This window comes from Podarcis bocagei (assembly GCF_964188305.1).
Source record: "Podarcis bocagei genome assembly, chromosome: 12".
Taxonomy (NCBI): domain Eukaryota; kingdom Metazoa; phylum Chordata; class Lepidosauria; order Squamata; family Lacertidae; genus Podarcis; species Podarcis bocagei.
In genome coordinates this window covers 32,248,441-32,260,894 of record NC_138137.1, presented here as the reverse complement: position 1 = coordinate 32,260,894, position 12,454 = coordinate 32,248,441, and the positions used below count along the sequence as shown (strand labels likewise).

General features: G+C 42.0%; 1 protein-coding gene across 1 annotated transcript; it reads left to right on the top strand.

Annotated features, from left to right (window-relative positions):
* Nucleotides 1-5,898: 5,898 nt before the first annotated feature.
* Nucleotides 5,899-11,323, top strand: C1GALT1 (core 1 synthase, glycoprotein-N-acetylgalactosamine 3-beta-galactosyltransferase 1). Its single transcript, XM_081164825.1, has 4 exons — nucleotides 5,899-6,242; nucleotides 8,669-8,909; nucleotides 9,851-10,518; nucleotides 11,083-11,323. Exons 2-4 carry the CDS (start codon nucleotides 8,684-8,686, stop codon nucleotides 11,305-11,307), a joined length of 1,119 nt encoding a protein of 372 aa, XP_081020951.1. The 5' UTR covers nucleotides 5,899-6,242; nucleotides 8,669-8,683; the 3' UTR covers nucleotides 11,308-11,323.
* The last annotated feature ends 1,131 nt before the right edge of the window (nucleotides 11,324-12,454 follow it).

Genomic DNA, 12,454 nt, shown 5'->3' with positions numbered 1-12,454 from the left:
GGATTTGCGTATAAGCTAAACAAGCTATAACTTAGGGACCCACTCTCTTGGGGGCCCCCCAAAAATTGTAAAGAAAAAACAACTGGATGTACATTTCCAAAATATAAGATAAAAAACAAATAAAATAAAACCTACATATGTACAGCAAGAGTGTTTTGTGTTGTGTAGGTTCCTATGATGTAAGTAATGGGCCCCGCCTGCTAGCCTGCTCCCTAAAATATCACTGGTTTGTTCGTTTCTATATATAGGGTGCCTACATTCTTCGTAATTGTACAGTGGTACCTCAGGTTGCATACACTTCAGGTTACAGACTCCGCTAACCCAGAAATAGTGCTTCAGGTTAAGAACTTTGCTTCAGGATGAGAACAGAAATCGTGCGGTGGCGGCAGGAGGCCCCATTAGCTAAAGTGGTGCTTCAGGTTAAGAACAGTTTCAGGTTAAGAACAGACCTCCGGAACGAATTAAGTGCTTAACCCGAAGTACCACTGTATTTCACTTCAACAATTACTTTGATAAAATACATATTTCGTTATGTGCAAATGGCTTTAGATACCTATTAGGTCCATAAATTACCATATAGCATATATTCCACACAAAAAACAGCAACAATTTGTTGTTGAGAAAGGACAGCTGGACATATAAAGGGCCTCTTCAGGAGCTTAGGGCCTCATCAAACCTAAATCCAGCCCTGGAGGTTGGTCAAGGAGAGAAAGTCATGGATACTGATTTCTTGCAGCTATTTCCATCCCACGTCGACCCTGCGAGGCAGGGAGTGGGAGAGAGAGAATAATAACTGGTGTTTATTTAATGTTTACAGTTACTGAGCTCCCACATTTGGGGATCCAAATCCTTCCACTGTTTTTAAAACAGGAAAAAGCAATATTGACATATTAAGACGTCACCAGGCTCCTTCCCCAAGGGCACCTGGTGGCTGAATGAGTAGGCAGCTGGAGCCAGGTGGGACTGGCTTTGCCTGTGATTCTCCTTCTCTGAATCCTTCTCAAAGAGCAGCTGGTGGTAGGCGGCCCTATGCCCCCCCCCCCAGCGGCAACCAGCTCAAGTATTCTTCTTAATCTGCCACCCACTGGCATAAGACACCCAGCTGGCTTCACTGGCTAAGTAGTGGGTTTGAACCCAGATTTTAATTTAGGCCAAAACACCTGCTTGCTATGTACATAACTTCATGGCTGTGATTATTATTGAAATGTTTTGTTTATAGTACTGTACACCCTGAGACCACATTCACACAAACCCCCCGCAAATTCAGTCCCTCCCATCTCAGTTCCTATCAAGCGCCGACTTCTGCTGATTGTCTCCAATCACAGTTCCATTTTAATTACAGTGGTGCCTCGCAAGACGAAAAGAATTCGTTACGTGAGTCTTTCTGTCTTGCGATGTTTTTCGTCTTGCGAAGCACGGTAAGTCGCAACTGCGCCTCTTCAAGCGGCTTTTAAAAAAAAGCGCAAGACGTTTTCATCTTGCGAAGCAAGCCCATAGGGAAATTCGTCTAGCGAAGCAACGCAAAACCGAAAAACCCTTTCGTCTAGCGAGTTTTTCGTCTTGCGAGGCATTCGTCTTGCAGGGCACCACTGTACACATAGCCGATAGTCATTAACTCATCTATCCTAAGCTATTACCATCTTGCAGTAAGTTAATTTTTTGTTGTGCGGCTACTTACTGCCAATCAATTTTACTGGATGACACTACATTCTAGTATTTTGAGAGAACTCAATTTACATACGCTGCCCATACAAACCACAGGGAGTCATCACAAAACACAGAGCAAAATTTAAAGTTCAGCAGAACTCTTCCTCAAACTAGATTTTATAGACAGGAAGCAAGGGGAGAGGGGAGAGAATGAGAAGAACCTTTTTTGGGGAGTGCGCTGAATGTAGCCATAAGATTTACACAGCTACTCTTTGGATGCTTCTAGGTGTCTTGTTTATTGAGCGTTCATCCCGGTTTGTTTTCAGGCAGGTTATACTGTACACCATTCTGCCAAAAATTGTCATCCTACACTTTCCAGTGCATTTCTCAAAAGTCCTTTCTACAAATCCACTTTAATTGTTCAATCTGAATTTGAAAACTTTAGGCCAAGGACAAAATAATCAGTACCCTTTTTTGTCACAAGGTAGAGCTGTTGCTTTGACATCCAAATCAACTCAGCTTCAGCTGAATGAAAAAAAGCTATTGTGCGCGAACATTTACAAAACACTTATAAAAATGACCTGTATTTGGCAATATCCTTCAATAAGAAGCTTGCCAGAATTAGGTCAGTTTTTCCAAGCAGTTTTGAATCTGAGGACTAAACTACATGTTACATTTACTAGCATATACTCAGACACCACATTACACTATATTTGGCATAATAATCAAGTATTTACAAGTACCAAATATTAAGACACAATAAATGGGGATATTTCTTCTTAGTGCCTTATAGGTGTGTACTGAAATAGATGAGACATAGGTTTCAGCTAAGCAAAGTGATACCTACGGATTAATTCAACAGGTTTGAATTCTCTGAAAATATGTTTGTAATGGAGTATCTGCTTCAAACATTGAGATAGTATTAAAACCTTTGCTGTGCACATTCAACACAATTCTTCATTCCAAGTCAGAGCCCAACTCAGCTTTCACATCCCCATTTTCAAAGGGGAAAGAAAAGGAAATGGGTGTTACTGGAAATTCAGTCCTGTTGAATTCAATGGGATTTATTTTTCAGTACACAGGGCATACACTCCAGCTACACTGCATAACTCTCCCTAGAAGAAGGCATGCCCTAGAATAGTAGGCAGAGGAATAGTATCAAAAGAGCATTGCTAAACGATACTGGAAAAGATAAAAGATCTGAAATAGTATACCAAGATACTCAGGAGCAGCCTATATGTTACTGGAGTCCAATTCAAGATGTTAGCGTATAAAGCCCTGAACGACTTGGGACTTAGATATCTGATGGAGTGTTTCTCTCCACATCAGCCAGCCTGGACCCTGAAAACAACCAGAGGCAGGCCAGGGGTGGGGTGGGGTTTACAGTGCTGTTGGCAACTGTCACTCATTGTGCTGGAATGCCGGTTGGGTTTTTCCTCTGTGACAGCAACCTAATTTTGGCAATATTCTACTCTAGAGGCATGGATGTTAACATCATTGCTGGCCTTTTGACATCTGCACATAAACCTATATGTTGTCCCAGGCTTTCAGATGTTTAGTTTGCACTGGGGTTGTAGGTCTGCAGTATTTTGCATTGTTCGTACATCTTCATTTTGATTTTAAATTGTATATGGTTTTAATCTGCAAAATCTGTACTTTTATTGCTGAAAACAGCTTACAGATCCTTTGGTGAAAAGCAATCTAAAACTCTTCTAAATAAATATTTTAAAATGATTGATCATTCCACAATGCTGAAGAGGCAAATGCCCATTTATCACACAGCCTTTTGATATACTATAGTTACCACAAAGCAATTATACTATGTCCATTTCAAAAAGCATCTTTTAAAGTCAGAACACTAGTCCATTTAGCTCAGTATTCCTTACACTTGCTTTTTACAGCCCATCCTGAAAATGCTGGGGATGGAGCTTGTTGTAAATGCTGGCGATGAATAGCTTGAAATGCAGATGGCAGGCACATGGAGTATGTTAGCTGGATAAGCATACGCAATCCTATGTAAGACACTGAACATATTTGAAAGAAGCAACTCTGCAGGATACCTTTAGGCACACACACAGGTCCTAACATGCACACTTGCAAAGATGAATAAGCATTTCATGAACTATAATTTCAGTCAAGCCATTCATTAAAGCCTTTATGGTTCACAAAGATATTTTTGTGAGTTGAACTCATGCTGAGTTGGACTCCAGGAAGGGCTACCAGGATATTAGACCTTGCTCTACAGAGCAGGCTGGATCCTAACAATGATTCTTCCTCATTTGCCAGAAAAACAAACAGGATCTAAATAAAGTAATAAAAAAGCTGTTTAAAAGTGGCACCAGAGGTTAATTAAACAGATGAAGCCAAACACACTGCTAAATACACTTCTGTTTTACCATAAGCTTGCAGTTACTTCCTGCTATGCGCATAAACAGAACTTCAAGGCTCACTGTACTATTCCAGTTTTCCAAATACTTTTATCCTCATCACACTGAGGTAAGGTTTGCATGACCCTGCACTGCCTGCAGTGTATCCATTTAAAAACAGATGTAGCCGTGGAGGGGTGTGTGTCAGGTGTATCCTCACACCTGACATTGTGGGTGAGTGTATACCAAGATTGCAATCACCACTACATTAAAGGGGGCCGGGCACGCGCAATGTGGAAAAGGCATGGACCACCTAATCAAGGAGTTTTCAAACATCCTTGTGGACAGCAGGATCAAGAACCAATTTAGACTGAAAGCAACATGTTGATGAGAAATTATTCCAGATGAATAAAAACTACATTTGTGTGCTACAAACAGGTTAGTGTATACACAGCTTTTATCTGATTGTAATACCATTGACATCATTGACATCACTTATCTTAAATCAGCTGTGACATTCTTGCCTAGGAACATTTCCTTTTGAAACATTTTGTGTGTGCTGAGTAATTAGGCAAAAATTGGTTGGTTGGTTTTGCATATGACTTGATAGCTATCAGGTTTAGATGAACCTAGACATTTCTGGTGTGGGCTCCATAAAGGCTATACTGTATGAGGGGAAAAACTGTGTGTGTTTAATAATATCTGGGTATCCTGCCACTTATTTCACTGACACAACGAGAGATAAAATAAATGCATAGTGGCCAGTCTCAAAGGAGTGTGTTGGTGGTTGTAGTTGAGTTCACTCTATCCAAATGTCAGACTGTTAAGGGCCTTTTTAAAATGCACAGAAGGTGAAAACATTACGCATGACAGACAAACTGTTGTCTACCTCCATGGGCATAGCCAGGATTTTTGTTAGTGGGGGCAGGACTTGGGGGGGGGACTTTTGTTTGGAGGGCAGAATCTATGTGATTGGTCACTTAGTTGTTTTACTTGATCTGCCCCCGCCTTGACTACACCCATGTCTTCCTCCCTAACAGTAGACCTCTCTCTCTCCTTTCTTTTAATCATCCTAAGCATCCCCTTGGTACATGTATGTAGTACTGTGTGGTGCGCCTGCATGGAAAACTGTTTGAAAAACTGACTTGAGTGCTCATGTCCCTGGGGCTGTTCATGCATTCTACAAGCATAGCTGTTTCTGGCTGCTACAGGAAATGCTACTTATATCTGAGCCTGAAGAGGTAATGCAACTTCTGTTGCATGGCAGCACACACTGTGCTGACCTGTATTATAGGGTAAACTTCATGCCCCGAGTTTTAACAGGGGCATAGTCAGGATTTTTGTTGGGGGAGCACAGAACCTCAGATATGTACTGATTTTGATTGGGGGGGAGCTGCCCCCGCCTCCCCATGGCTATGCCCTTGACAGGGCCACATTGAACCCCAGGGTTGAATTTCCTCACCCCTGCTCTGCCAAATTAATCTTATAATCTATATTCTATCTCTTGCAACAGCCCTATAAAACACACAGGGAGTGCCGTGCACCCAGGGCAAAGAGCAATAAGCAAATGGGCATGCTTATTGTTTCCCAAAGCAAGCTGGCTTCGGGGATGAAATGCCGGGCCGAGGCTATGGTTGCCTAGTAAGAACTTTTATTATTTGTTTGCTTGTTTAGTCAAAGGGCGCGACTCCCTTAAGCGACAACTCCTCGGACTGCAGCTGAGTCACGAGGAAATGAAGTCCTCGGGGATTAAAGGGTATTTATTCCACCCCAGAAGCTGCCAGTTATCCATCCCCGGAAAACGGCCCTGGAGAGAGAAAGCAACTGCCGTCGCCGGACTGCTCCTCCTCCCTCAGCTCTGTCACCAGGTGGGCGGGAAGCGAGGCCGGCCAGGCGCCGCCCCATCGCAGGGCCGCGGGCCGGGCTGGTTGGCTCCGTCCTCGGGCCTCATGAGGCAGCTGGCTCCGGGGCGGGCCGGCCTAGGCCCTCCTCCTCCCTCAGGTCGGGCGGCCCGAGGGTAGCAGGATGGGCGTTGAGTAGGCGCCGGCCTGCTCAGAGGAGCCCTCGCGCGATGGCCGTGACAGGGCCTCGCTCCCGAGCGCCGCCGCCGCCGCCTGGAAGCCTCTCGTGGCTCCGGGGCGCCTGAGAGGAGGACGACGAGGAGGAGGCGCCTTCTTCCACCGCCCCGCGCCGCCCACCTCGGCTGTCCTGGCCGAGGCCCGGGGCAAGGTGAGGGGAAGAGAGGGAGGTGGGCTCGCCCTGGAGGAGGCGGGGAGGGCGGCGTGGCGAACCCCGAGGTCGGGTGCTCAAGTGTCGTGTGGAAACCATGTCGCGGGTGGGAGATTTCGGCCTGGTTCGAGGGCGGCGAAGCCTCCCAAGCAGCTTTTAGGGAGAGGTGTCAACTGCCCTTTTAGCGGGGGCGCCCTGGGGCCAGAAACATGGGCGTAGCCAGAGGGGTTTTTTGTTGGGGTGGACCTCAGATTTGTATTGATGTTTACTGTTTTTTTGGGGGGGGAGGCCGCCTTAGCTGTGCCCACGGGCAGAAGCTCAAGAGTCCCCACTAAACGTAGATCGGCTCCCCGCCCCCTCCCAACGCAGCTGGGCTCGCTTACTACATCTTATAGTAGTGATGGATCCACACCGTCGCCATTGGAGGAAAGCGGGGCTGGGGCGGCTTTTCTGGGTTTCATCCCAGGATCCGCGGGCTCCCAGCCCCATACTTGGAAGCGGAGGATTCCATATAAGTGCTGGGAGGGAGAAATCATTTTATTTCATAGAATTTATATACACACTGCTTGATTGTGGCCTGTGGAAATAATAAAGTAATAAAATAAAAAAATAGGAGAATTGGCAACCTTCAAAAACAGTGGGAAGCCACAGATAAAACACACTTCGACTTTCTGAATTTCCGGGTAAACCTGTCTAAACAAACATGTTTTTAGAAGGAGGACTGCGAAGGTGCCTGCCTGGTTATCATCACTAGGCAGGGAGTTCCAGAGTGTAGGTGCTGCCACCTTAAAACATGTGAGTTCTTACAAGTGCGGAACGGGGATCATGTGGCACCTGCAACAGTGCCAGTTCCGCAGATCAAAGTTCAGTGGGCATGGGGGGGGGGTAAGGAGATCTTATAGGTTAACTACCTCTATACCAGCCTACTGCTTGAGCTTGCTGGAAGGACTGAAAGCTGAGTATTTCACAAGAGGAAGTGGGGAGGCAGCTTGGCAGGGTTGTAAAGGTCACCTCACGAGTGGCAGGCGCTGGGCCTTGATAACACTAGATAACACTATCTGAGGAAACCAATTGTCAGAAACAGGAAGTTTCTGAAGTCTCTGCTGTGTCGAGGTGCCGCCCCGAGGGAGTATTTCTGTGAACATTTTGAAAAGCAGATCTTGCATGAGCTGCAACATAGGAGCAAATCCCATTTAAAGCAGAGGACATGGTACTTCTGCTTGCAAAGGATAGATCTGTTTGGCTGCAGTCCGAGGTACATTTACCTGAGAGAAAGCCCCATTGAATGCAGTGAGACTTACTTTCGCTTAAACATGCATTGTATTCTCTCGTTAGATGGTTTCGTACCTCTCTGCTGCTGTTGGTGCAGAAGCCTGAAAGACAAAAAGGGATGGTTTTTTAAAAAACCACCTGTGGTCCTACAGGAAGGTGGTTTTAAAATGTTTAAACTTTCCTGTAGTTTTTTTGTATCACACCATCTATGAAATGTATTCTTTTCAATAGCAGTTCTAGTCCTCCAGCACATATCTTTTTCTTGCGGAGTTTTAAATATTAGGGAATGCTTTTTTTTCATATGTTAACCACTTCTCCCAGTTTGGGAATATGTGGGAAGGAGGGAGCCGTGTAACTTTCACCAACTCTGAGAAAACATGTTCCAGTTCTTTGCTGTTGCTGCTCCCAGGATAGGAGTGGGATAAAAAGGGTATAAACACTGGTGTATATATAAAAAAGAAAAGTGACATAGTATTGGTGAAACTGACAAAACCACCTACCTTTGTCAAGTTTCACTGCAGAACTGGAAAGGTGTATGTAAAGCAAATTACATGGTGGCAGGCTAGGAGATTAAGGTTAGGCTGAAAGGTAATGAGTGACTGACCCAGTGAGCTTTATGACTTGAGTGGAGATTTGAACCCTGGTCTCCTAGATCCAACACTCTAACCACTATACCATACTGGTGCTCACACTATTCTCCCAGCATGCACACTTTGAATTTGTGCTGTTAGAAGATGAAACACACAACATATCTTTTTCAGTGTAAGTTGTTGACCAATATTACTTGTCAGTCTTCAGATTTCTTGGATGCCTTTTATTACACGCTTCCCCAATTTTAAAGCAAGTTCACAAATGGAAAATTTTAAACATGAAATTATGGATGTGGCCGTTGTTGGTTATGACTTTATTGTTATACTTTCTTATGAAATGGCCAAGATTTATATTTTACTATGTTTAGAAAAAGAAAATGTTTTTATACTAGTTAAAAACATAGTAAAATATTATCTTAAGTATGAGGCATCTTCAACATGAGGTATAATCACAAACTAATTGCCGGGAAAGAAACAGTATGTTCATATGGTCAGTGTTTTTCTGCATTTTTATCTTATGTTTTAAAGCATAACATAATTAGTGTTCTTTCTCTTTCTTGGCAGAAATCTCTTCAGGAAATGGCATCTCCTAAATCCTTAATGCATTTTTTGACCTTTACATTTGGATCAGCAATTGGGTTTTTCTTATGTTATTTGCTATTTAGTTTAGTGTTGGAAGAACAAGTTAAAGTTGAGCCTCATCTCCTTTACAACAATCCTCATGGCATTCACTCAGATGATGCTGATGAAAGCCATCAGCTGAAAGGACAAATGAATTTCAATGCAGATGCTGGGCAACATAAAGGTATATTTATGCAGCTGTACAGAGCATTACAGTTTAATTTTCTTTACAATATATAACCTTGTACTTCCCTCGAAAATGGATTGTACACATATCCCATGTTATAAGTATTCAAACTAAATAAATAATCCATGTATCTTCCTAGGATACAGGCTTAAGTTTTCCCCTAAATTGTTTTGAAACATTAAAATGTTCTGAGTCCACAATTAAATGCCAAGCGAAACCAAATGCCTAAAGAAGCCAGCAGCTCATTATCACATCTACTTTGAAGTGAGTTACACTGCATTAAATGTGGCTTATTCTTATGGAAGTGCACATATGGCTCTACCCCCCCCCAAAAAAAAAACCCCATAGTGCTGATATCTAGGAATCTGATAATTTCTCCTTCTTCCCAACTCTGGCACTCAGATATTGTAAAAGCGCCTGGGAACTTGAAATAGTTTTCTTATCCTGTTTAAAGGGGATGGAGAATATCTTAACATAATTTATCATTTAAAAGAAAGTGAATGTCATGATAAACTTTAACTGAGGTGATGTTCATTTACAGTGTAGACAAGGATAGTTCAAAGCTTTCAGCATACCTTTACAAATCTTTATTCCATTAGCCTTGCTCAGTATCACCCCTCCCTCAACAGTCCAAGTTTGTAGAATCTTGCACCATAAAGACTGCTGGAGCAGCTGTCCCATTATTGTGGCTGTCAGAGCTATGGCAAAACCGTGTTTGTTTTGAGCTTTCTTTAGAAGTACAGTGTGCACCTTTCTGATGTGCCAACTAAGGTATTGTATCTGTCATTTAGTTCAACATACTTTGTTTTTTGAGGGTGTAGCTCTAAAAATTGGCATATAATTACTTAGAAGTGCATAAATAAATATGTGGTGTTCTACTTGTGTGAAAATTCTAACACACTGATGGTATTTTGCAATTTTGCTTCCCTGCACCCCAGATGAAAATAAAAATATTGCTGAAGAACTGTACCAGAAAGTAAGAATACTTTGTTGGGTGATGACTGGACCTCAAAATCTGGAAACGAAAGCCAAACATGTCAAAGCTACTTGGGCCCAGCATTGCAACAGAGTGCTATTTATGAGCTCTGAGGAGAACAAAGACTTCCCAACAGTGGGATTAAAAACCAAAGAAGGCAGGGATCAGTTGTACTGGAAAACCATCAAAGCTTTCCAGTATGTACATGATCACCATCTTGATGAAGCGGACTGGTTCATGAAGGCAGATGATGACACGTATGTTGCACTGGACAACTTGAGGTGGCTTCTTTCAAAACACAGTCCTGAAAAACCAATTTATTTTGGAAGGAAATTTAAGCCTTTTGTGAAACAGGGCTACATGAGCGGAGGCGCAGGTTATGTGCTCAGCAAAGAAGCTCTGAAGAGATTTGTGGATGCTTTTAAAACCAACAAATGTACTCATAGCTCTTCTATTGAAGACTTGGCATTAGGCAAATGCATGGAGAGTATTAATGTAGAAGCTGGAGATTCCAGGGATACAACTGGCAAAGAAACTTTTCATCCATTTGTTCCAGAGCACCACTTAATTAAGGGATACCTACCCAAAACTTTTTGGTACTGGAATTATAACTACTACCCTCCCATAGAGGTAAGATTTTTGCAGTGATTGGAGCTATTATAATATCTTTTCACAGTCTAAATAGGCCACTAGAAAATACCTTTTAACTTTGTCTATATATAGCTGCTGTATACTGTCATGTTGTTGGCCCATCCAATTGAGAAATGTATTCTGATTGATTGATTTCCAAATACTTACATCTGCTAATAGCTCTTCACACACACACACACACACTCACTCGGATGTATCTGAGCCTTTCTATATTGAATCTATTTTTTCTAACAATTTTTCTAATTTAAGCTTTATGGCTATCTTGCCAATTAAAACTGGCCAGGTGGGGGAAGAAAGAGTTTGAAATAGTCTTTTTCTTATGTCCCCAAAGTGATTCTGCTATAGTTTGGTACTTTTATGACCAACTCTGAAAAAAGTACATTTCAAAAGAAAACTATTTTTGCTGTTATGTAACAAAAAAACCACATCCTGAGCACTGATTGTTAAGTGACAAACCATAGTCCATATTAACACTTAAAATTTATTTAAAACATTTATTTCTTTATCTTGCCTGTTCATCCTGTTTTTTCTCTTTCATGGCAGGGTCCTGGCTGCTGCTCTGACCTGGCAGTTTCTTTTCATTATGTTGACGCCACCACTATGTATCAGCTGGAGTATTTGTTTTATCATCTCCGTCCTTATGGGTACCAGTTCAGGTACAATCCTGATGCTCCTAAGGATCAAGGAAAGCAAAATTTAAGTGATGCAGCAAAGGGTGATATAAAAGCCAAAGCTGAAATGGAAAAGCCTTTGAAATCCTCTAAATAAAATGTTTGGTACTGCACTGAAGGCGCCTTATGGAATGCTGAACTAAAACATTTAGCTTACAGTGGAGCTAGATGGATTTCTTAAATAATTATAAGTGTTCCTTCATGTGGCTGCAGCCAGCAGATTCTTTTCTAATCATGCTGGTAGCAAGGTCGTTTCACATGCCATGAGGACTGCAAGGTCAAGTCTATAAAACTTTGTAGTGAGGAATTAAATGTCTTTAATCTTGATTGAGTAATGTATGCACACAAATCTTATTTTGAAACAAATATCTGTTTTCCACATTGACCCACAATATGCAGTATTTTAGTCGTTTTTATCATGAAACAATGCTTTGTGTCAATTCTTGGACACCTTCAATGAATTACATTAGATACTGTTGCATTCTTTGTTAAAGGATTCAAATGTGGAGTATTTAAATGTGGAGCTGTGTACTTTGTGCTAAACTTAGTTTTCCTGTAGCCATCATGCACTCACACTCTAGATACTGTGTACTGAATTATTTCCCCCCACCCAACTTCAGATTTAGACTTTCTCACTCTGTAGTCCTGCTAAAGTGATCTACCAAGGCTTGTTTTATGTTTGCCTTAAATTCATCATATTGATGATAACAGTGAGATTTTGTACTTGATGGTGTTTGCTGGTTAGAAATCATCGCCAAGTTTCCTGAACTCATTACTATGTGCTTTTTAATTGAAATGGAGCACTGGAGAATTACCACTGTCTTATAAGATTGTTTACGTCAAGGTTTCCATATGCAGTACACGTGTCTCTGCCTCTCTCCATTGTTTAGGCATGGGATAATAGTATTGTTCTGTTGCCACTGTTGCTCTTAATGAATGCTCAGTACAATCTTAACATTTCTTCTTAACTAGGTAGGCTTTACCGCACATGAAAATAACAGACTAGATTTTTAAAATTTATACTATAGAACTGTCTGTGAAGTTTTGAAAACTGAAATTTCCAGAATGGTGCAGATCTTGGCTTTTAGACATGCTGTTTCTCTGTTACATCCATCACAAGGGGAAAGTGCAAAAAATAATAGGCATGCCAAATTCTCAGAGCATCTCTGGTGACAGATGCATTGCTGAGACAAATGTTAAGCTATTGCTCAGTAGTAGAATAAATTTTTGCTTATGTGATATAT